Genomic DNA, 25,127 nt, shown 5'->3' with positions numbered 1-25,127 from the left:
CAGGCCAGGGTTGTGTAAGTTTTCCTCTCTGCTTCAGGCTTCGATGGGAATGTGGGCCTGGGAGAAGGGGACTGTGGAGCCTCCACAGTGGCCTGTCTGGTGGTGTCTTGATGGGAACAGTATTGTGGGAGAAGTGGACCTCTGACCTGTCGTGAGACATGTGACCTTTTTCAGAAAGCTCACCAAGCAAAGCTGCCAGCTGCTGGCCAGCCACTCTTTCCTCTAATCCCCTCTGGAGAAGGGCCAGCTTGTGGGCTGATGTCTGTCTCTGATGTGGGCCAGCTTCCCTGCAAAGGCAGCGGCTTGGAGGTTGGTCAAGCTGAGCTTTCAGTCCTTCCACACCCCAGGTCTAAGAAGAGCTCCTCATTCCCAGACTACAGGCCCAGAAACAAAGGAGCCCAGATGCAGTGTTCAAGTGAGCCCCTTTGAGGGAGTGGAGGAGGCATGTAAAAATGGGCCTTCCCCCAGGGGATAAGGACAAGCAAGAACAACATTCCCTCTGGGCCATTCACATTCCAGAGAAGCAAGCGCTTGCCCACCTGTTGCCAGTACAGCCTGGCCTGAGGGTGGCCGCTGCCTGAGCATGCTCCTCATGGCTACAGCTCAGCCTGGCAGGGTTCAGACCTGAAGTGAAATGAATGGAAATCTGCCTGCGTATTGTGGCTCTTGATTGTAAAGCCAACACTTAGGCTGAGGCAGGGGGATCACCCTGAGTTTTAGCTGGCTTCAGCTACAGTGAGACCTTGTTTCAAAGCAGGGGGGAGGCGGGGGGCGGGGTGGAGTTTGAGATGAAGTGAGGCTGGAGGGAGGGCTAGGTGGTTAGCGAGTGCTTTCTGCAAGCACAACCATGAGGACCTGAGTTCATATCCTGTCACCTATTTAACAAGCACTTAGTGTGAGACTTAAGTCTCACATGCACAAGTCATCTCAGAGCTGGGGGAAGGGGGTCACAGTCTGAGCCAGGAGGATTGCTGGGGCTTGCTGCTTCCAGCCCAAACCCAAGCATATGAACTCAAGTTCAGAGAGAGACCTTTCCTCAAAGGAATACCCGACACCCTCCTGGTCTCTGCTTGCACACATGTAATATATACGCACACACAGAGCATACACAAACATACCATGCTACACACACATGCTAAGCATGGGTATACCATATTCACACACACACACCACGTACACACATATGCATATATACATACACCATAGACACACCATACACATTGCATAAATACCCCATATATACCCCACATACATATCATACACACATTTATCATATAAAAACATGCTTACTGTGTACACACAAGATTTAAAGAGAATCAGAGACCAGAAGTAGGGCCAGCCTGGGCTCAGAGGCTGGTGGGAATGTGACACCCCCACCCCACCACACCCCTCTATGATGGGAGGATGCGGTAGCATGAGAGCAGTATGGTAATGACAGCAGTGTGCACATAGGAACTTGAGTCTTGTTTTTTCCTGGAAGCTCCTCTGGCTTGGGTGTGGCCATGTGCCCTTTGTGCCAAGCAGAGAGAAGTTGCATAACTTGTCTCCGACACACAGCTAGAGTGGCAGAGCTCAGAGTCAGGTGTAGGTGATGTGGCTCCAGGGCTCAAAGACCAGGCAGTATGATGAAGGAAGGCAGTGTAAGGAGGCTGTCCTCACAGAGTGACAGCGGCCTGTCTTCCCAGAGTAGGCTGCAGACGTGGCCTGTGTTGGGGGAGGGGAAGTCTACTGTGTGGGTTCCTGGGTTTGACACAGCTCATTGCCCAGGGTGAGGTTGAAATGTATTCCAGACCCTCCTTCCCACTCCCCTCTGACTATGCTTTCTGGCCTCTTCTGGGTCACACTCAGTTCCCTGACTCCTGAGTTCCCTAAGGTGGAGGGGATATTGTATTGCCTACTCCTTGTTTTGAGAACTGGGTTTCCCAAGCTTGCTTCCTTCCTTCCCATTAGCCACAGGCCTGGGACTTAGCATGAACCCTGTCCTTGTATCATGGTGGCCCTGAAGGGTCTCTGCCCAGGGAGGATACTCCTTGGTCTGGGTGCTCTGACCAGATAAGATCTACTTCACATGAAGTGCCACATGTGGCCTGTCCAACTGCTCCTGTGTGAGGCCTTCTTGGCACAGCCTTCTGAAACATCAGGAGGGTGCAGGCTGGCTCCACACCATTGTCCACGCCGTGTCCCCTGTCCCCAAATCAGTGTTCAGCAGACACATTCTAGCCTCGTCGCTGTCCACCCAAATAGCAATATAGCCGTGAGAGAAGAAACCATGGATATGACAGAAGGTGGCCATGTATAAGCAGTGGGGACAGAGTTCAGAAGTGAGAATGACAGACCACTGCAGACCCCAAAGCAGGTGCCCTGAAGCATGAACTTTGATTTCCAGGAGTTCACAGTGTTGTCACGGAGAAAGCAGGCATGAGTCCCCCTATGTTGGTGTCTCTAACTCAGGGGACTTCCTTATTCCCACAGTGACTAGCCCCTGGCTAGTGACAGCTGGTGACAGCATCTGTCTTCCTAGACTCGCCTTCATGTTGTACGCGCCCCCCCTCCCCCAACCCTGTAATAGTCCTTGGCTCCCCTTGGTGTGGCCTTCTCAGGCTGGAAGACAGTGGATGTGACCCAGCTTCCATCATCTGCCCTCTCCCTACCTCCTTCCAGCCGAACACTCCTGCTCAAGCCAAACTGCAAAGTGTCAGCAGTGGGGAGGGTCCAGGTGACAGAGCCCACAGAGTGTGCTGGGTGGCTCCAAGGTCAGGCCCCGTCTTGCTCAGTCACTCACAGTGGCCTTTTCCCGTGTCCCTGCTGCATGCCTGGCATCATGGGCCTAGAGATGTGGGAAACAGTAACACTGGCCTAAGTGCTGAGTGGCTAGCACCAGCCAGGTTCTGCTCCAGTGGGCGGGGCCCAAGGTGGTGGTGCTGTTTTTGGTGAGGTGAGAGTTGGTGATCTTGTTACCTTGAGGATCAGGGCAGAGGAGGAGCTCCTGAGCACTCAGACATGTAAGGCGACAGGGCTTCTGCTGCTCAGGCTCAGGCAGGAGGCTGGGAAGGAGGCCGGAGGCCGGGAAGGAGGCCGCGGGGAGTCAAGACTAGAGCCCACTCCTGCCGGTGCTGAGTAGATTTCAGGTTTTGGGGGGGTATTGTTAGAGAAGAAGTCAGTCCTTGTGCTCAAGAGCCTCCCTAGCCGTGCCCCTTCTCCACCACGTAGACTCCAGATCTTGCAGGAACCCCAGAGGTTCCTCCTTAGTCAGCAGTAGACTCATTTTGCAGCCAAAATCTGACCTGAATTGGTGTGAGACTAATTATAACTTTTAAAGGTGTTACCGAGGCAAGTGAGCTACATTTTTCTCTATGGGGGTGCTGTGCATGGGAGGTTTGGGGGTTGCCTAGACCCCTGTGTGAATGCCAGACCGTGTGCAGTGCTGTAGTCTGTTTACTTAATTACGTATTTAATTTTGTTGACACAGTCTTATACACCCCCGGCTGGCCTCCGCTCACGGTATAGCCAACGCTAGTCTTAAACTTCCAAGCCTTCTACTGGGATTACAGACATGAGCCACCACGTCTGGCCTGTATGGTACTAGGGATGGAACTTAGGGTGCTGTTCTAAGCAACAGCTCTACCCACTGCGCCCCGTTTCTAGCCCTACACCCTTTTGAAAGGGTGGACAATCCTGGTTGCTAAGCTTATTGGCTCAAAGGCCATGGCAACAGGACAGTATGCACCTTTGCTCTGCTCCCAAGATAAAAGCCTGCTCTTGTGTTCAGGTCCAGCTCGGCGAGGTTCAGGCTCCAGCTCCACCAGCCGACTCAGGGTCTGAGACAAAGCGCCAGCTTGAGACCTGGCCTCTTCAGAGTTGCCAGGTGAACAGTGGGTGGTGGGGTGACAGCACTTACAGCCACTGGGCCACTGGGGGACCAAGCAAGTGCTTGGCTTTACTTTTTGTGTGATCTGAAATCTGGGACTGAGAGGGCTAAGGGACTGTACTGGGAGCAGTTAGCACAGAGACTACAGAAAGACACGGTGTCAGTGGCCCTTGGCTCACTGTACTGTTTGATTATGCACCTTTAACAGTAACAAACCCCAAACTTGCCAAACTTTTTTTTTTTTTTTTTTTTGGTTCTTTTTTTTCGGAGCTGGGGACCGAACCCAGGGCCTTGCGCTTCCTAGGCAAGCGCTCTGCCACTGAGCCAAATCCCCAACCCCCAAACTTTTAATCCCAGCACTGGGGAGGCAGAGGCAGGTGGGTCTCTGAGTTTCAGACCAGCCCGGTCTACATGGTAAGACCTGGTATAAAAACAAAACAAACAAAAAGATAGCACAGTGGGTAGAGACCTTTCTGTTGCGATCATAAGGACCTGTGTTTGGCTCCCCAGCACCCATGTAAAAGGCCTGATGTGACTGTACATACCGGTCACCTCAGCATAAGTAAGGTGAGATTGTTAGGGCTTGCTGTCACCCTAGCCAGAAAACAGTGAGCTCCAGGTTCACTGAGGGACCTGTCCCAAGGGAATAAGGCAGAGAGCAATAGAGGACACCTGATCGATAGCCTCATATATCTGGTCTCTGCCCATGTGCACAAGGGTACACACACATGGCACATTTCACGGATGTGAACCCAGGCTTTTCTGTGTGGGTTTTGATGTACTAGAGAGTATTTGCAAACTCACCCTTCCCGTAACTCTTTGTCGTAAGATCCATTCCACACAGAGGTCAGAGGACAAGCTGATGTCATGAGCCTTAAAGTCGGAGTCATTGATGACACAAGCCTTCCGGCTTCCTAGGCTGTCGTGCTCAGGGTAGACAGGCTTTGGCACTGTGGAGGGAGCATTTGGAAGGCCCGATCCTGCTTTCTGAGTTCCTGTGCCCAGTTTTCGTTGCTGCCTTCCCTGACAAACCTCCCTGCCCGCTCGTGCAGGCCACATCACCGGACAGTGCTTCTTCCTTGGTTCCCTCAGACTCACTGTTCCATCTCAGCGGCTGACTGTACAAAGGAACCATCAGAATTTAGTTGGTATGTTTCCATTTCCTGTCAGTCAGATGCTTTTGTAAACCAGACAGAGGCATTTGCTTCAAAGTCTCTAACACAGGCATTCAGAACACACTCAGATTCACTGGGAATTTATTTTTTTTAAACCAGCTAAAAAATTCTATTTCATAGTATCTTAGGATTTTTTTTTTCTTTTTTTCGGAGCTGAGGACCAAACCCAGGGCCTTGTGCTTTCTAGGCAAGCGCTCTACCACTGAGCTAAATCCCCAACCTCTATTTATTTATTTATTTATTTATTTATTTATTTATTTATTTATTTATTTTTTGGTTCTTTTTTTCGGAGCTGGGGACCGAACCCAGGGCCTTGCGCTTCCTAGGTAAGCGCTCTACCATATTTATTTTTTTTTAATCGATGCCAGATAATACTGTTTTGGGTCACAAAGCCCTGCATAGAGCCTTCCTTGCTTGATGTTTCTGATGGTGCTGTCACAGGGAGGGCCTCTCAAACAACAGCTCTGTCCTGTGAAGGAATGTCACAAATGTGTCTGAGGACATTTTAAGGGCAGTTCTAGGGAGCTTGCCTCCGGCAGGCAGTGTAAACCTGCTTGGGACAGTTTGCTCCTTCCTTTTCAGTGGTTAAGGTAGAAGCACCCAGCACTGAGGCCAGCCTCACTTTCCCTCTTGCTCAGTTTGACCACTCAGATTGCTTTTCTGCAAGGTAGGGAGACAGTCTCTCTTTTGGGCCTTTCCTCGGTCACTGGGTCTCAGCCTCAGTGGAGGTTTTGATGTTCTGCCTTCATTGCGGAAGTTTCATTGTGGAAGACTCCTTCCGTGTTAAGGAGCCGTCTCTTCCTCACCCTACCCTGGGTTTCTGCAGCTGTCTACATGACCGACCTTTCTCACCTTTCTCTCTTCCCTTAAAAGCACCCAGCCAGATGCTGTGCTCACTCTGGGAGACTGCGCAGGGAGATTTTCTTTTTCCCTCTTGAGACAGAGTCTCATATCACCCAGTCTGACCTTGAACTGGCTTTGTATCAGGAGTTGACCTTGAACCCTTTCTTCTGCCTCCCAAATGGTAGGATTACCATCATGTATGCCCAGTTCTGTGCAGGCTGAGAGCTGAACGTAGGGCTTCAGGCATGCTAGGTAAGCACTCTACCAACTGAGCCTCACCCCCAGCCCAGGAGGATTCCTTGAATACAGGACACAAGAGTTTAAGGCCAACTTTGGGCAGTGGGGATGGAGGTCAGGATATAGCACCATGCTAATTTCTTTTACCCATATAGCATGCCAATATGCATCTCTACATGCTGTAGACTTTAAAAATCTATTTTGGGCTATGGAGATGGCTCAGCAGTTAGCACTCGTTTCTCTTGCAAAAGACCTAGGTTTATTTCTCAGCACCCACAACCGTCTGGGGGCCCACAACCATCTATAATTGTACTTTCAGGGCACCTGACACTATCTTGTGGCCTCTAACGGCACCAGGTCCACGTGTGGTGCACCTAACTAATGCAGGCAAAATACTCATACACATAAAAAAATATAATTTTAAAAATCTAAAAGCAGAAAACAAAAAGCCAAATACAAAAACCAGTCCTCTGAAACAAATTGAGACCCACAGGAAGTTCAGACCTAGCGTACAAGGTGCAGGCTCCTTCCATGGTGACATCCTCCTTGGCTATAACTATTTCAGAGTGGTTCCCTGAGGGCAGCACAATGGGGACCGGGCTGTGAGGCTCACACAGTTCTGTATTGTCACCCGTGGGAGGGCATGTGTCTATGTAGTTCTGCATGGCTCATCTCATGTGCATTTGTGGACCCATCATGATTTCTTGTCGCTGGAAGGAACCCACCTCCTGCAGCACATTCCCTAACCCCTGGCTCTGTCACATTGAAAATGCTCTGTAAATGGACTCAGTTTCTGACTCAGGATTGACTACTTTAACTAAGCATAACGCCCTTGAGGCAAGCCAATGCTGTGTGTATGGATACTTCCTCCTTTTGGCTAGGTTTCCAGTACAGTGTGATTTCTCTGTTTTCGAGCAGGTCTTAAGTTCAATTAGAAAGCTGTTGGGCACTGCCACAGTATTCATGCCATCACTGAGTCCTTAGGGTCATGGTGCCATGCTGGTTGTTGTGATTCATGAACATCATAGCTGTGTAAGACTGTTGTTGGTCACGTCTCCCCTCCCTCTTTTAAGATCTATTTGTTTGGGCTGCAGAGATGGCTCAGTGGTTTAGAGCACTGGCTGCTCTTCCAGACGTCCTGAGTTCAATTCCTAGCAACCACATGGTGGCTCACAACCAACTGTAGTGGGATCCAGTGCTCTCTTCTGGTGTGTCTGAAGACACAGCTACAGTGTACTCACATACTTAAAATAAACGAATCTTTTTTTTTTTCTTTTCTTTTTTTCGGAGCTGGGGACCAAACCCAGGGCCTTGCGCTCGCTAGGCAAGCGCTCTACCGCTGAGCTAAATCTCCAACCCCAATAAACGAATCTTTAAAATATATTTATTTGTTTAATGTATGTGTGCTCTATCTGCATGTTTACCTATGTGCCAGAAGAGGGCATCAGATCCTGTTACAGATGGTTATGAGCCCCCGTGTGGTTGCTAGGAATTGAATTCAGGACCTCTGGAAGAGCAGTCTTAACCTCTGAGCCATCTCTCCAGCCCCCATGTCCTCTTTTGAAAGCGTGTATAACGACTTCGGGTTCCATGGAAGCTAGTTCTTGAGGCATATGGGCCAGTTCCAGCTCAGGACCTCTGGGCCCTGTGTTTGCGGTGTATGGTGTCTTTAGTGGTAGGGGCTTAACTTCCATATCTGGAGGGCAGTAGTGATAGATGAATGTTTTAGGAATCTCTCCAGTAGCCCTGCCCAACAGAGAGGGCTCCTTTCACCTAGTGTTGGTGCTGTTGTTTTTCAAGATAGGGTTTAGCTCTGTAGCTCTGGCTGTCCTGGAATTCACCTTGTAGACCAGTCTGACCTCAAACCCACCTGTCTCTGCCTCCCAAACTCTGGGATTAAAGATGTTTATCCCAGGGTTGGGGATTTAGCTCAGTGGTAGAGCACTTGCCTAGCAAGCGCAAGGCCCTGGGTTCAGTCCCCAGCTCTGGAAAAAAAAAAAAAAAAAGAAAACAAAAAAGAAGTTTATCCCAGGACCAGGCAGACACTCTCTTTTTTAATGCTGAGAAATAGTGTTAAGGTCTGGATATAAAGGTTTATTTGAGCTTCATTTGGTGACAGACACTTGGGCTATTTCAGGCTTTCTAAGGGAGAAGGGGCTTATTATAGCTCAGAGTTCCTGGTTATAGTCCATCAGGGTAAAGAAGTCAAGGCATCAGGAGCTGCCGATCAATATTTTAGCAGTCAGAAGAAGCCAGTGAATACATGTGTACTTGTGCATGTGTGCTTGTTTTCAGCTGCTTTCTCTACTGTTACCATTCAGATCTCCTGCCTAGGGAATGGTGTCACCCAGAGTGGGCAAGTCTTCCCATATCAGTTAACAGAATCAAGATAATCCCCTTCAGCCTGGTTTAAATCCCATCTTCCTGGTGATTCCAGATTTGTCAAGTTGACAGTTAATTCTGCCTGGCACAGTGGTTATGGACTCTCAAGCTCAAGCGATCTTCCTGCCCCAGCCTCCTGAGGACCGAGACTACTGGGCTGGGTTGCCACACCAGGCTGCATGGTTGTGTGAGAAATGGCCTGGTGATAATCTGCTTTATCTTCATGACAGTGTATGTGTGAGGTTCAGCTTCTCCGCCTTCTCATCAGCATTTGCATCAGCACCGTCTCTCACTGTGTAGTTCTGGGGGGTACCTCTCTGAGGTTTTCATCTTCCTTGCTATTGTCTGATGATGTGATGTGCTCGCTGGCTGCGTATCAGCCTAGTCAGTGCTCTTCAAGTCTCTTTTCAGATTGGATGGTACAGTTGAGCTCTTGACTGCTCTGTTCTGCCAGGACACCGGCTATTACCCAGGTCTGTGCCCCAGGCACGCGCACCACCCGGCTGCACAGGGGCAGAGACAAGCAGATCTCTTAGCTCAAGGCCAGCCTCATCTACAGAGAGGCAAGACAGCCAGGGCTCCACAGAGAAACAAAACAAAATGGCTTCTTTTTTGGTGGTGGTTGTTTAAGAGATTCCTCTGCCCCAGCCTTTTGAGAAGGTTCCCTGCATGTTTCTACTTTGTATACAGTTAATTTTGTAAGTTTCCTTCTGTGCGTAATGCTTCTGGTGGTTAAGTCTTGCCTACCTCCGAGCTTCAAAGGTTTTCCTCTTTTATGGTTTTTGTTTCTTTGTTTTTTGAGACAGGGTTTCTCTGTATAGGGCTGGCTGTCCTGGAATTGGCTCTGCAGACCAGGCTGGCCTCAAACTCAGAGATCCACCTGCCTCTGCCTCTGCCTTTGCCTCTGCCTCCTGAGCACTGCGATTAAAGGTATGTGCTACCACACCCAGCCTCTCTTTTATAGTTTTACACTTTATATTAAGACCTGGGTCTGGAGCTGGAGAGATGGCTTAGCAGTTACCAGCACTCATGGCTCTAGCAGAGAACCTTGGTTTGGTTTCCAGCATCCATATGGTGGCTTACAGCCAAACATCTGTGATTCTAATTCAGGGGATCTGTGCCCTTTTCACCTCCAAAGGTACCAGGTACACATGTGGTACCCATACATACATGCAGGCAAAATACTCTTGCAATTTATACATTTTAAAATCCAAGTGAACATGGTGGGTAATGCCTATATATAATTCTAGCACTGGAGAGGCTGAGGCAGGGAAGGGTTGCTGCTTATCCAAGGCTAGCCTGTGCTACATGTTAAGACCTTGTGCCAAATAAAAAATCCACAGTCCACTTTGCACTAAATTTTCACCTGAGCATTTATTTAGGATCAGGCATGGTGGCACACACCTTTAATCTCAGCACTCAGGAAGCAGTGACAGGAGGAACTCAGAGTTCGAGACCAGCCAGGGCCACCTAGTCATACTCTGTCAGTGGCAGCAGCAGCCCCAGAAAGCATTTATTTGAGGTTTAGCATGAAGTAATGCAAATATTTATCTGACTACAAGTCCACACCGAGTCATAAAAATTGGACAGGACAAAGCAGGAACAAACTAATTGGTGGTTGTTTACATTTGGACACAGTCATGTCATGCACACCAGAGTCTTTTAAACAATAGTCATTGTAGATCAGCAGAGGACAGCCAGCCTCAGTATTGTCCTGCAAGATGCTGCCCTCCATCTCCTGGTTTCTCCTCCTTTATCCAGGCTGATGGGTGTCAGGGTTCCCACGGTTACGCCCAAACTCATTTAATGTGCGCTCTCTCTCTCTCTCTCTCTCTCTCTCTCTCTCTCTCTCTCTCTCTGTGTGTGTGTGTGTGGGGGGGTGATATCAGGGGTTAATTTCCACCTGAACTCAGGTCATCAGGCTTGGCAGCAAGTGCCTTTACCCAAGCATCTTGCGCGTCCAAAAATGGCATGTTTATCATTGGGACTTCTGTAGACTAGAACCCCCTCATCACTTACGTAGTTGCCCTGAAATACTATAGAACTCATTTGGCAGCGTCTTCTGAGTGTGCGTGAAGTGAGTTGCAGTATGTTCAGACTCCTCCGTCTTTAGATGCTGCTAGTAAGCCCTTGCCCATTAGACGCCTGACCACACTGCGCCCCAGGCTGCCGCCTGTCCATAACATGGTGGGATGTGACCTCCACATTGCAGTGTGGTGCTGCAGGAGCATGGAGCTCTGGGCTCCTCAAGGTCAAGGCCGGATCTTCCCAAGTCCATGAAGGTCCAGAGGTTTCAGGATATGTTCCTCAGAGAGGTGACTCTGGTGTATCCCTACGACCGTCTGCCATACCATTAGCAGAACTTTGACAGTTGCTCAATTAAGAATGGGAACCATGGGGCTGGGGATTTAGCTCAGTGGTAGAGCGCTTGCCTAGGAAGCGCAAGGCCCTGGGTTCGGTCCCCAGCTCCGAAAAAAAAGAACCAAAAAAAAAAAAAAAAAAAAAAAAAGAATGGGAACCATGGGCTGGGGGAATGGCTCTTAGTTAAGGTGCTAACCACCAAGAATGAGGTTTGGAGTTTGCTCCCAGAACCCATGTAAAAAAAACAAGAGGTAGCTGCATTGGAAAGCCCCAAGCCAGTGAGAGATCCTGTCTCAAAAACAACTGCAGGCACACACAGGCACACCTGCACACAGGTGAAACACCACCCCCACCCCCAAAAAAGAATTGAAACCTGCTAGAGCAGTTGGAATCCAAGCCTTGTCTTGTATGTCTCCTCCCCACCTTGAGGAACATGGACTATATTTAAAAGGGAAGCCACAGAGACCATGTGGATTAGAGGGTGCTACACCAGCTGCAGGTCCCCCAACCACAGTCACTTTTGCTTCTCTGAGGACCAGGTGCTACGCCAAGCCAATGCTCTCTTTGCTGTGGGATCTGGACCAGGAGTGCTCTCTCCCAGGGGGACATCTGTCTGTCTTGGGTGTGGGACAGTGGGACGCAGTATCTCTCCTCCCCTATACCCACTATAAGCAGTGCGTCCCAGGATCTCAACTCTCCTCTACACACTGTAAGCAGTGGGTCCCAGGATCTACTCCCCCCTCACCCCCTGTGTACGTTGTGAGCAGTCCTGCAGAGCTTAGAGTGATGCAGACTGGATTGCAGATGTGGTTGGCAGCCTCCACATGGGTCTCGGGTCTGGGTCTGGGTGGAGGAGCTTTTAAGGGGACCAGGGACCAAATGTCTAAGAGTGATGGCATTGCTTTAACTGTTGTCTGAGAAAATGTTCTAGAAACCTTCAAATCATTTGGTAGGGGGCTGAAAGCCAAGTTTCACATCTTTATTCTAGTTCCGATGTAGATGATATCACTTCAGAGTTGCCATGGGGGAAAAGAAAACAAACATAAGATAATATTTGGGGGAAATGCTGGAGATTTAGGGGTATCTTTGCCCACTCCATGTTTATCCTTTTAATCTGGGGTGACAGGCAAAGACGTTGATTCATAGCACAAACCTTTCTAAAGAAACGTCTCTGGCGCTCGCTAGCTTTCGACTTGGCAGCCGTGCCGACAGCAGCTGTTATTAGGCCGCCACGGCATCTCTCTCCAGAGCTTGCCACCAATCCTCACACACAGACACCTTCTCTGCTTTTCAGTTTCCCAATTTAGATGCCTTCCTCATTTTTTGAGTCTGGAATCTGTCTTTTAGTTGGTGGTTAGGGATTGTTTTTGTGGAAGAGAGCAATTCAAGGTCTCTGCCTGGGTCCCAGTGTTCTGACAGCTAGATGTGGAGAACAGGGTGTTAGTGGGAGCCAAGGAGGAGTGCCCAGGGATAGCAGCAGGCAGGGCGGTTTCTGGACCATAGGGCAGGTGTGAGTTGTCTGGACCTCACAAAGACAGGGATGTCACTACGTTGTGGCCTGGATGCCAGCTCTGAGATTTGGAAGGGACTGTGATCAAGCTGGGCCCCTCTTACCCCTTTCAGCCATGCGTGCACTGGTGCAGTGTGGATCAGTCAGTGGTTTGGGCCCTCCAGGTCCTCCAGGTCACCTGATGGCTGGGTAGCACTGACTTCTGCCAGTAGGTGGCAGCACTGAGGAGGGTGAGGCTCGTAGGGCTCTGATTCCTGGGTAGAAGGCACAGTTGGATTCCTGGCTGCTATAACAGAATGCTGGAAACCAGCCTGTTTCTCCCTGTTCTACAGGCTCGGCAGCTGAGATCCAGGCTCTGACCACACTGTCCAGTGGGGCCCACCTCTGGTTCATAGTCAACTCTTGTTTGTCTTCAAGTTGCAGGGAAGGGCCCTCACATCAGGGTACTAATGCCTTTCATGAGGGCCCCACCCTCCTGACCTTCCAAAGACCCCCCCCCCCAATGCTGTCACTGCAGCTGTCACTCCGGGGCATCACACTCCTAGAGCACATTCTGATGATCCTGGAAAGTTTTGTGCTTTGAAAGTAGCTCCGGTCTCTGGCCCAGCCTTGCTCCGGTTGGCCAACACCCAGTGGGTACCTGTCAGCAGCTCTTCTCTGGGCTGTAGGAGGATCACTTCTCCATGGCAAATGGGACCCCTGCTCCATCTAGAAATAGAAAGGCTTCGCTTCCACAGAGACATCATCTACCCTTTGCTTCGCTTTCCCTCTGGAAATTTCCTCAGTTCAGCCATGTTCCTTGTTGTGGGGCCACCTCACTCATGTTCTCTGGAAATGCGGCCGAAAGCCGGTAATGAGGTTGAGTATGATAAATCGCCTGGGTGCTGGACTTGGTGCAGGAGATTCAAAGACGGGAATAGTGGACCCACTGCCTCTGAGCAGGATAGGAAGAGAGGCTCATGGACAGAATGTGGACCATGTGTTCCTTAGAGAATAGTTAGGGCATGTGAAATGGATTGGAGTATACAGTCAGGGAAGTGTCTGGGCAGGGTTTTAGGGAAGAGGATTCCTACACTGAGTTCGAAGATGATTTTTGGGGGGGTTGTATAGGGGGCAGAGGTAGAGTACTTTCCTGGCCTGTGTAAAGTCCTGGGTTCTATAGTTTGAAGTTTGAAGATGTACAAATTGGGAAGAATCATAAAGTCTCCATGATAGCCCAGCTGGGTCCCAAAGGGATGGGTGGCTGTAAGCCATTAAATCCCAAAGCCAAGTCCTTCAGGTAGATTCCCATAGCAATAAAACAGTTTTGCCAAGCTGGGTGATGGTGGTTCACACCTTAAATCTCAGCTCTTGGGAGACAGAGACGGGGACCTCTGGGAGTTGGAGGCCAGCCTGGTCTACAGAGTGAGTTCCAGGATAGCCAGAGCTGCACAGAGAAATCCTGTCTCAGAAAAACAAAAACAAAAATGAAACAGCAAGAAAGACAAGAACAGGGGTTGGGGATTTAGCTCAGTGGTAGAGCGCTTGCCTAGCAAGTGCAAGGCCCTGGGTTCAGTCCCCAGCTCTGAAAAAAAGAAAAGAAAAAAGGAAGAAAGAAAGAAAAAAAGAAAGACAAGAACAATTCTGCCCACATCAGGGTGGTACATGTCTTTCATCCTGGTACTCTGGAACCCGAGGCAGAAGGATTTGAGCTCAAGGCTTGCCTAGGCTACACATAGCAAGACCTTGCCTCTAAAGGAGGGTGCCAAGAGGCCTGTGGGGTGGTTCTGTGTGCCATGGGAGGGCTTCGGCAGCAGTACTTAGGGACTGCCAGGGTCGCAGATAGGGAAGCCGTTGTTGACAGCTGTACGTCGGCACTCTTCTGTACCCCTACATCCCGAGCCGTGTTCTGGCCTCCTGACTTCCTAGGGAATGTTTAGGACGTTTGGCAGACAAGGGTCTTGGTCTGACTAAGGGCTCAGACCATCACAAGGCCATTGTGATTGCCCAGAGACGCCAGGCTGAGCCTGTGATGCAGACCTCACCTCACCTCGCTCCCGTTTCTTCTCTAGGCCAGCCCGCCACTCACTGCAAGAGATTCTCTCAGGGAGCCTGCTGCGGCTGGGAACCATGACAGTGAGGGGGGCTGCGCTGGCCCCAGACCCAGCATCACCCACAACCACAGCAGCTTCACCTAGTGTCTCTGCCACCCCCGAGGGCAGTCCCACAGCCATGGAGCACCCCGTGTTTCTGATGACCACTGCCGCCCAGGCCACCTCCGGCTTCTTTGTGTGGACAGCTCTACTCATCACCTGCCACCAGGTACCTAGGTGTGATGGGGGATCATCCCAAGTATCCTGGGGAGTAGGGGGTTCTAATTCCACAAAGCATGCTTTAGGTAAGCCAGGCTACAGTAGTGTAAGCTCTGCTTCCTAGGGTTTCTCTCCCACACCCCAGCTCAAGGGAAGCATCAAGATTCTGAGAAGACATAGACTTGTCTGCTATGATCCTCTGCTCAGAGTCAGTTGGCCATGCATATATCCAGCAGAAGCCTGGAACTGTTACTGTTACACATGTCTTGGGAGCCTGAGGGGGTGGCAGAGAAGCAGTTTGGTATATGTGGGTGGCAGCTCAGGGAGAGAAGTCAGGTTGCCTGTCTCCTGTCCTTACCGCCTCGGGAGGTTGGGTGCCCAAGGAGGAGGCTTACATGAGGATGTAGAGGACTGGGTGAGTCTGCTCAGGCCCCTGGCATCCCCTCACTAGCTGCTGTGCATCTCAGTCTTTTTTTTTTTTTTTTTTTTTTTTTTTTTTTCGGAGCTGGGGACCAAACCCAGGGCCTTGCGCTTCCTAGGTAAGCGCTCTACCACTGAGCTAAATCCCCAGCCCCTCATCTCAGTCTTTTTTAGATCCATTAGTGTCCAAGGAAATTGGCTCACAGCAGATGGAAATATTTTGTCCTTTTCCTTAGGGCTGGCCTGGTCTGGGCCAAGAGTGATGTCATGAGAGTCGGGCCTAGGCACTGAGGCTGTGCTCTTAGCTCTGCTTCCTCTGAGTTGCACTGCCTTCTCTTACCTCCCTGGGGACACTGCAGTGCTGCCCTAGTTCAGCAGATTGAGGAACTAGGCATAATGTGAGCACAGGACATAGCCCGGAAGTGTGTCCATGTCCTCCAGAGGGAGGCTCTCGGCTGCCCCACTCTCTCTAGCATCTGTGAAGGGACAAGGCAGAGTGGCCATAGCCAGATGGCTTTAACTCGCCCTTGATCAGCCCTTCAGCTAACTCAGTACAGACTTTGGGAACTTGACTTTGGGGAGACAGAATGAAGAGAATCACACATTGAGAACCACAACTTCAACCACATTGTGGCCTTCCTGTCCCCTGTAACTGAAGGTGGCTGTAGATAGTGCCACACCAGCTTTATGCGGTCCCTTTGATTGGACTCTCATGATGAGAGGCTTATCATCTGCTTTTACAGAGCAGGACTGAGGCTCAGAGTAGGTAAGTTGCATCAGGCCATAGAGCAAGGAAGGATAGAGACAGATGTCAGCAGCCTTCTCTTCCCATGGAGCAGGTGGGAGGAAGAGGGCAGACAGGCGGGTGGGAGGCAGGCATAGTAGGGCAGACAGGCGGGTGGGAGGCAGGCATAGTAGGGCAGACAGGTAGGTGGGAGGCAGGCGTAGTAGGGCAGACAGGTGGGTGGGGGGCAGGTGTAGTAGCAATGGGCCTTGGCTGACTTGGTGCCCTCCACACAGATCTACATGCATCTGCGCTGCTACAGCCGCCCCAACGAGCAGCGACACATTGTGCGCATCCTCTTCATCGTACCCATCTACGCCTTCGACTCCTGGCTCAGCCTCCTCTTTTTCACCAACGACCAGTACTATGTGTACTTCGGCACTGTCCGTGACTGCTATGAGGGTGAGCACACTGTGGAGCGGGGCTTGAGGGAAGGCTGGGGAGCTAGGGCCATGGCGCCAGGGGTGCACACCCCCCATTCATCTCTAGGACCTGAGGCTGGCACATCATTCCTCAGTCCCTCGGGAGCCTCTGGACCAACCTCACAAGGATGGATCTGGATTCTGAGGAGGCCAGAAGAAGGCATTGGGAGTGGAAAACTGGGATGAGGCTCTGGAAGAGCAGCCAATGCTCTTACCTGCTTAGCCATCTCTCCAGCCCTAGCCTTAAACTCCTCCACCCCAAGACAGGGTTTCTTTGTGTAGCCCTCCCAGGCTGGTGGTGAACTCAGAGATCCTCCTGCCCCTGCCTCCCAAGTGCTGGAATTATAGGTATATGCTACCACGCCTGGTTTTATGTAGTGCTAACACAGAATCCAGGACTTTCTAGGTGCTAAGCAGGCCCTCTGCCAACTAAAAATACATCCTCAACCCAGTGTGTGTGTGTGTGTGTGTGTGTGTGTGTGTGTGTGTGTGTGTGTGTGTGTGTGTGTGTTTTGGAGGAATGGGGGGCTCATATATCATAGGCACGTGCTACACCTCAATCAACCCCATAATTTTTGAATAAAGGGACTTAGTAGCTCACTGAGCCCTGCCCAGCCTTTCTGTGGGCTGCATTGATTCCCAGGCACCCTCCTCCCAGCTGGCGCTCTCAAAAGTTCCTTCCAGGAGAGAGCATGGAGGCAGGTGTTCCACTGTGCTTGATATTCCTGAAAGCAGAAAACCCCCGGGGAGCCTTTCTGGGGGCGGGGCAGGGAGGGGGGTTTCAAGTATCCTCCCTGCAGCTGCTGGACCTCAAGTGGGCACCTGAACCAGCTTCTGCTCCCCTGGTTCTTTCAGAAGCAAAAAGTTGTTCTTTGCTGCGAATATGTCTTTGTCTCTCTCTCTCTCTCTCTCTCTCTCTCTCTCTCTCTCTCTCTGTGTGTGTGTGTGTGTGTGTGTGTGTGTTAGGTTGTCTGTGTGTCCAGTGTAGTCTAGGGGCCCTGAAGATAGGACCTGTAGTAAACAGTGGGGACATGGGAAGGGGGGCCTACCAGTTTGTCCTCTCTCAACACCCCAGAGCACAGAGGGTGGCACTCCACTTCAGAAGCCCCTTTGTTCCTTTAACCTGCCCCAACCAGCCCCACTGCCAGCAGAAAGGTCAGCTCAGGAAGTCTGCCACCTATCTCCTAGCAACGCTGTTGTCTCCGGCCTATCTTCTCCCAGGGTGTTTTCAAACAGCACACAGCACCTGACCCTCTCATTCTCACCCTGTCCCTTCCGTACTTCCTTTCAGATCTCTGTTGGCTCTAACCTAAAAAAGCACACATGCACGCACGGGCGCACGCACGGGCACATGCTCACACACTCACACACTCACACTCTTCTCTTATCCTCACCATGCCGGGCACCTGGACTATAGATTTCCCTAGGTGTGCGTTCAGAATTTGCGTGTTGTGCTTACGTACTGTCCAGAGCTGAGCTGTGCGCTGCCCCCACTCTTCCTTTCATTTCCTTTGGTTTGGGGGCCTTATACATCGGGGCGTTCTTGCCACCACTCCTGAGTGCTGTGCCTGCAGCTCCCCCCACCCCCATCCTTTCTGTGTAGAAGCCTGGGTTTTGCTACTTGTCTTAATTTTGGGTTTGCCCAGTTTTCTGTGCTTATCACTGGTTTATACCTGAACACTACAACTGGGTTTTTAATAACCAGTCCCGCTTTCCCTAAGGTGGCCGTGTATGGCTCTGTTAGCACTGGTTCTCCTTAGCAGTCTGCGCTGCCTGCTATCAAGGCCTCCTCTGCCGTCACCCAGGCTGCCAGTCACCATCATTCTGGGGACCTGTGTTGGTTTTTCCTGTGCTGCCTGGGTCACCTGTCCCCATTTCTTCTTCATCTATGGTTCTCTCCATTAGTCAGGGCCCATCTTCCACCAGTCTCCTGAGAAAGCTGGCCCTAGGGCTGCTGGTAGGAAGCCTGAAGTGTCTTCAGTGGATTGCTTTGTGACTGGCGTCTTTTGGAAGGGTCTACACCTCGAGGTTGTTGTCTGGGTCCTGCAGGCTTCCTCTCACTGACTTCAGCTCCTGCTGCTGCTCTTAGGGAGTCTGATGGACTCTGATCCAGCTGCTTGCATATTCTTCTGGCTTTTAAGATCTTGCTTTTAACCTCAAAGTTCCAAAATCTCACTGAAGATAGAGTAGTCATCACTGTGCTGGGGGAGGCCTTGTGGGCTCGAACTCCCTGATTCAGGACCCGAGACCTTTTCTTGTTTCTCTTTGATATTTCCTTTTAAAAATTATTTAGTTATTTAAACCATAAAGTTTAGTTAGCAGCCTGGCGAGGGCTGAGTTTCAGAGATAACGAGTACTTTTTCCAGGATGCCGCAGCTCCATCTAGCACCCACCTGATGAAAGCTATAGTTCACACCAAGCTGGGATAGGCCACGAGGCCAGAGTGAGAACCAATCACCATGGGTTTGGTGTCTGATGGTATTGGGGTGAGCTAAGAGCCTGGGAGGCTCAATGACCAGACATGGAGATGTGGCTTCCTCTGTTCCCTACAGTGTATTTTGTACAGATGTTTGTGTGGCGTTCACAGTTTACCCCAGGTTCTTCCCTCCCCGGCACCAGACGGGGTACGCATCACAGAGCCATTACACAGTGTGAAAACAGGGCTCAGGTAGTGTCAACACTTGCCCAGGACGTACGTGATGATGGTGAAACACCAGGTGCCTGCCTGGCTCTTTGTAGCCAGGATTTGATGCGTGCCAGCCAGGCTTGGTGCAGGAGAGGGAAGATTTTACATGCCTAGGAAGCGCAGTGTCCTTCACCCCACTTCAGAGCTCAGATTCTTGTTGAGATAGGTCTCACTGTGTAGCCCAGGCTGGCCTCTAATTCGTGATCCCTGTGCCTCAGCCTCCCTTGCACAGAATTACAGATATATAGCGTCACACCTGGCCCCAGAGTTTGTGTTTTAGACACCGAATCTTGACATGTGGCCCAAAATGAAAATCTTTCTTGACAGAGATGGTACAGTGAAAGAACGAAGGGCCTAGGACGGGAGTAGGGAGGGAGCTCAGTGGGTAAAGATGTTTGCCGCCAAGGCTGATGCCCAGAGTGCCTCCTAGGACCCATGTGATGAAAGGCGAGCTCTTCTGATCTCCACACACGTGTCCACACCCATCCAAATACATAAGTGAATGCAATTTACTAAGAGCCATAGGGCAGTTTGCTGCCAGTAGGATACCCTGATGGCCACAGCTCACAAACAAGACGTGTAAGAAAGAGCTCAGTGGGTCTGAGTAAAGGGAGAGGCTGAGGGAGGAAGAATCAGAAGCAGCCTGTGGGGCGCTGGGAGCGGATGAGGAACCACCAGGGAGGAGGGTGTGGGGGGAGCTTAGAGGGCAGGTTTACACAAGGCAGGTCCCCTGTCCGCCAGGGCTGGTCCATTGTACTGTGATTGCCCGAGTGCCCCTGAAAGATGGGAAGGGATATACTGAGGCTCGGTGTACCAAGCAGAAAGTACTTTAGTCCACAGCTGACAGTCGTTTTCTAAACATATCCTCCTCGGTTATCTGGAATGGCCCAGATAGCTTGGCCTCTCCAGATCCACTAAGAGTTTCTGTGTAGGAGAGGCAGAGGCCAGGGGGAGGTGCTCAAGTTTAACAGAGGACAGAGCTTGGAGCAGCCAGATGCACTCGGGACCATCAGTTCTATACAAGGTACCTACCGTAGGTGGTAGTGGTGTATACTGAGTAGTGTATAACTCCCGGCCTGGGGCGCAGCTCCAGGGACACTTCTGAGCAGGTTCTCACTGAAGTCCTGAGCTCCCAGGCTGAGCGTTGTGGCTGTTGGTAAGGACCACAGCTAAGACACTGAGTGGGCCGCAGTAGCACAGACTGCAGTCTCCTGTCTGGGTAGTTGGTGTCTAGAGAAGCTGCCACTGAGGGCTGGTGGGCCGCAGTCTCTGCTGAGGGTCTGCTTCTGATGCTGATTCTGACAGCCAGCCAGGAGCTCAGACTGCCTTCTCTGATGATGATGCTCACTGGAAATACTCTTTCCAAATCAGGTGTGGTGGCACCTGCCTGTTACCCAGCCTGTTTGGGAGACAGAGGCCAAAGGACCTCTGCCAGTTTGGGGCCAGCCTCAGCTACATGATGAAGCCTAGTCCTGAAAAGCAGGAAGGGAGAAAAGTGTGTTCATTCATGATGTGAAGTTCTTGTGGGGTCTGCCATGAGACTGCAAGGTGCCCGTCTGCTGTGTGGGCAAGCCTCCATGTTTCATCTTGATCCTCATCCTCCCTTCCTGATGGCATACTCTTGTCTGTAACCTTACCCGTGGTATCTGGACTGAAGCAGAAAGTTCTAGATATCCAGTAGTCCAGGGCAGGAGTAGGTGAGACCATCACTCTGGACTGTGGGTCCCATGATCACTAATGTATCCCTGGGCCTAGCACACGGCCTGGCATGCAGGCTGTGGTAGGTATTGCTTTTCTAGAGACCAGGTTGGAGTCACAATTGAGATTGTGGCAAGATGGTAGCCCCAGCCTGAATTACCCCCACTCCTGGTCACGTGTCAGCCTGCCTCTGTGTTCTGTCCCTGGCCTGTGTAGATGGCTCTTGTGTCGATGCCATTGTTGGGTCTGTTCTGTGTGAGCCTGTATTTTCCTAGGAAAGGTGCAGTAGAACTTTAATCCCGGCCCAGGGTTTCTGCCCCGCCTTTGGTTATTGAGTTCCCGGGTTACAGACACACACAGCCTTTATATTTTAATAAGCCTTAAGCAGCTCAGAAGCTGGGCGGCTGCCTGCCCTCCGTGCTGTGAGAGCCTACTTTCCTATGAACAGTCCCGAGTTAGTGCTGGGTTTCTCCTGGGCTGATCTTAGCTCCAGTTGGCCGGCCCTCAGGACCATTTTCTTACAGCTCACCTAACCAGTGGCCACTTCTCCTGTCTTCCTCTTTTCCCCTCATGGTCCTCCTCTGACTCCAAGCCCGCCAAACCTAAACCCCACCTATGTCTCTCTGGTCAGCTATTATACGGATGAATGCATGTTGTAAGTATAAAGGCTGTGTGTGTCTTTTATCCGGGAACTTAAATCATCTAAGGCAGGGTAGAAACCTTGGAAAGGATTTAAATATTTGCTACTAAAGGAGTTAAATTTTTCCAGATGGTCGGGGGACCTGATTTGATCAGCATGTCTGAGAAGGTTGTTTCTCGTCTCCTTTCTCTGAGAATTGATGAGTTTATTAGTGACTCACTAGTGCTTGCTTGCCATGAACAGCGTGCTGGCCACTCTGTGTGCTTGTTAAGATAGACAGTCCTGAGCTGAGAGCCGAAGGCAGTGGTACTCTGAGCAGTTCAGTCAGAGCTGGGTGTGGCTATGGTTGACCAGCAGCCCAGGCACACACTGCACAGAAAGGGAACGGTGTAAGCTCGGTGGCAGGTCTTCTGAAAGAAAGCAGACACTGTTGGGCAAGGGGGAGGAGGTGATGGTCCCTGTGGCTTCTCTGGGGGATCCATTTGAAGAAAGGTTCCTTTCCTGTCCTGCCACAGGAAGGGTCCTGTGAGAGCCAGTCTGAGAGTAGGCCTGTGGCCTGGCCTGGCCTTTGCCATAGTTGATTCTGGGGCTAGGTGCCATGTCCACCTCCTTGAGTTTCATCCCTTCAGTGTTGGCTGTGGGTACCGGGGCTTTGGGTTGGTACTGGGGTAGGACTCCATTCCTCCCTTCAGGGTGTTCTGGAATGAGCGTCACACCACTTACTGACCACATGGGAGCGTGTCCTGGGTACTTCAGCCTTCAGTAGTGCCTCATATAGTGGCTGTTCTCCCCACAGCAGGCTAAGGAAGCACTTGTTCCAAGTTCACAGAGGAGGAAACAGCCACAAAGCTTGAGAGCCCTGCCGAAGCCACACACTCCTAAGTAGTAGAGCCGTGGTCCACAGCTGGGCAGGGTGGCCCAGGGGTGCCTGTCTCTTTGCCCCACCTCTACGCTGCTCTGTATCCTGAGGGGTCAGACATCAGGAGGCTGCAGGGCTGAGTGTCTCTGCGGCTCAGCCCTGGGCTTGCTGCTGCGTTCTGAGTGGCCGCTCGTTCTGCTGACCCAGATGCTCTGCTCTGGACTTTTCACAGCCTTTGTCATCTATAACTTCCTGAGCCTGTGCTATGAGTACCTTGGGGGAGAGAGCGCCATCATGTCCGAGATCAGAGGGAAGGCCATCGAGTGAGTATGAGCTTCCTGAGCCCTGCGTGGGCACCTCCCCTCCTGTTGGGTACACACAGACCACCCACCCCCTGGGTGGCACACAGACCACCCCATCCCTGGCCCCAGCCCTCTCTACATGTCATTTCCAGGTCCAGCTGTATGTATGGCACATGCTGCCTCTGGGGAAAGACTTATTCCATCGGATTCCTGCGGTTCTGTAAACAGGTATGTGACAGCCCCAGGGTTGGGGAACAGGCTAGGGGCCCTGGTTCAGACCTTTGTCCTGGAGGTGTTTGGTATACATGCTGACCTGCACCATACCTGTGGTCCCCAGGACCCCCAGCTGTCCCCAAGCTGTTTTGGAGACACCGTGAAAGTATCAGGGGCAGCCCGGGGCCAGAGAGACTGGTCCAGAGTCCTGCTGTGTTCAGGAACCAGGAAGCACACAGGTTCTGGACATCAGTTTGAAAACTCACCTCTGTTTCTAGGCTAAGAAGGTTTAGGCATTAAAGACCTGAATGAATGGAAAAAAAAGAATGGAAAAACAACAAAAAAAGAGACCTGAATGTGCAGCCTCACCCTCTCCAACGTTCCAGTCACAGCGCCCTGGCTGCTGGTCTCCTTGGTCACCACTTCCTAGCTACTGTGTGACCTCACCATTTGCTTGTTTGTCCTTCTATAAAGTAGAGGTGGCCATACTCACCTCAAGAGGTGACTGAAGGGGCAGATGGGGCAGAGGATGTTGTCCTTAGCACAGCTCTGGCTCATTCAGGGAGGTGGCATCTGCCAGTGCCACACCCAGACCTCATAATTGCCCTGGGCCTCTGCAGGGCCTCTGTCAGTCCCTCCAACATGGCCAAGTAGTTAAGAGAGAAATGACCTTCCCACTGCCAGGGGCACTACAGCCTATCCCTCTTTTCAGCTTCTGTAGAGGGCTCAGGGCCCACGGCATGACTGCAAGCACAGCAGCAGTCAGTAGATTTGCCCAAGCTTCAGTTCTGCTACTGGTCCTGCCTCCCAGAGAGAGCCTCAGGTTCTCTCCCATGGAGAAGGGGTTAACACTGCTCTGGGTCAGGGTGGGGCTTGCAGAGCCTTTGTTTATGTGGTTCAGCCACCCAGTCCTGGCCCAGCAGTGACTCACAGCCGCTTTTGATCATACATTGTCCTCAGAGTTGTGCTTTCAGGAGCAGAACAGAGCACAGCTGGCCTCAGTACCACACCAGGTACAGACCATTTCCCTCCTGGGCTCTGCTGTTGGACTTCGACAGGACAGGGCAGTGAGGGCAGCGAGTGAAGGGAACATGTGAAGGCTCCCAGCAGGCACCCCTGTGCTCTCAGTCTTGTCTTCATTCCAGTGCCACAGGGTGGGCCAGGATGTCCCCGGGCCCAGAGCCCAATGTCTGAGTCTTTTGGAGCACTTGTTAAAAGGGGTAATTCCTGGGCTGGGGCTGCAATGTGGTGGAAAAGCACTCTGTGTGTGTGTGTGTGTGTGTGTGTGTGTGTGTGTGTGTGTGTGTGTGTGTGTGTGTGTTTTCCTGGGCTGGGGCTGCAATGTGGTGGAAAAGCACTGTGTGTGTGTGTGTGTGTGTGTGCGCGCGCGTGCGTGTGTTTTCCTGGGTTCTCTCCCTATGAGGAGACATGGGGGGGAGTAAGAGAGAAAGGGAGGGGAGTAGGGATTCTCAGTGACTACCCCACCTCCAACCCAGCCCAGCAGAGCTCTAGAAAGGACTGCCCACTCTGGGACTGACTCGTTTTGGCATCTCACCTGGTCTGTGGACCTCACAGCGACCCACGGTGTAGCTGGACAAAGGCTCTGGAGCCTGCTGTTGGCCTGGGCTCCATTGCTGCATCTGCCAGTCAGCTCTGTGCCTCAGTTTCCTTCTCTGTGTGGCAAGGTCTTCCTTCCCTGCTGCTGCACTTGGCCACCCTGTCGTTGTTCACATTGTGCCCTGAGTGAGCCTGTATATGAGTGGCTCCTGTTTGTTTGTTTGTTTATTTACTTATATACTTTGGGGGGTGTGTGTGTGTGTGTGTGTGTGTGTGTGTGTGTGTGTGTGTTGTTTGCATGTGCAAAGACTTGCAGGAGTTTCTCTCCTTCCACCATGTCCTGAGGATCAAACTTAGGTCAGCAGGCTTGGCAAACAAGTGCCTTCACCTGAAGCATCTCACTGACTTAGAACTGCTCCCTCTGGCTGGATCTTGTCCTTGCCATCTTCCTGAAGGCCTCTCGTCCCCTGAGCTCTCTCTGAGATGTCTTCTGCTCCTGGTTCGCTGGGTCCAGTGGTTTTAGTCCTTGAGTCCCCAACATCTTTTTATCTCTTTACACATTCTGCTCCCCCTGTAGGCAGTTCTTGCTCCTTCCTAGCAACCAGCATAGGCCCAGCCACCAGGAGAGATGCTAAAGCAGAACCCCTCCTTATCCCACAGGCTACCCTGCAGTTTTGTGTGGTGAAGCCACTCATGGCCGTCAGCACTGTTATACTCCAGGCCTTTGGCAAGTACCGGGACGGGGACTTTGAGTAAGCAGGGGTCCTTCCCTGGGATCTGAGGGTGGGATATTGGCCTACAGATGGGTGCCCTACCTTGGCAGAACCCACTGTGGTCTCCCTTAATTGCATGGGGGCTCAGACCTCCCTGAATCTCTTA

At 51.4% G+C, this 25,127-nt stretch overlaps 1 protein-coding gene across 8 annotated transcripts in view; it reads left to right on the top strand.

The window, feature by feature from the left end:
- Positions 1-25,127, top strand: part of Tmem184b (transmembrane protein 184B) — a 42,485-nt gene that overhangs the window by 11,285 nt on the left and 6,073 nt on the right. For all 8 annotated transcript variants that reach the window (NM_001173370.1, XM_087558216.1, XM_087558222.1 and 5 more), the window contains 5 exon segments: positions 14,428-14,677; positions 16,108-16,273; positions 22,409-22,499; positions 22,631-22,706; positions 24,909-25,000. In NM_001173370.1, the coding sequence (NP_001166841.1) occupies positions 14,486-14,677; positions 16,108-16,273; positions 22,409-22,499; positions 22,631-22,706; positions 24,909-25,000 (617 nt within the window). In that variant the 5' untranslated portion in view covers positions 14,428-14,485.

The sequence above is a fragment of the Rattus norvegicus genome, chromosome 7 (assembly GCF_021556685.1).
Source record: "Rattus norvegicus strain SHRSP/BbbUtx chromosome 7, alternate assembly SHRSP_T2T, whole genome shotgun sequence".
NCBI lineage: Eukaryota > Metazoa > Chordata > Mammalia > Rodentia > Muridae > Rattus > Rattus norvegicus.
This window is presented reverse-complemented; position numbering and strand designations above follow the sequence as displayed.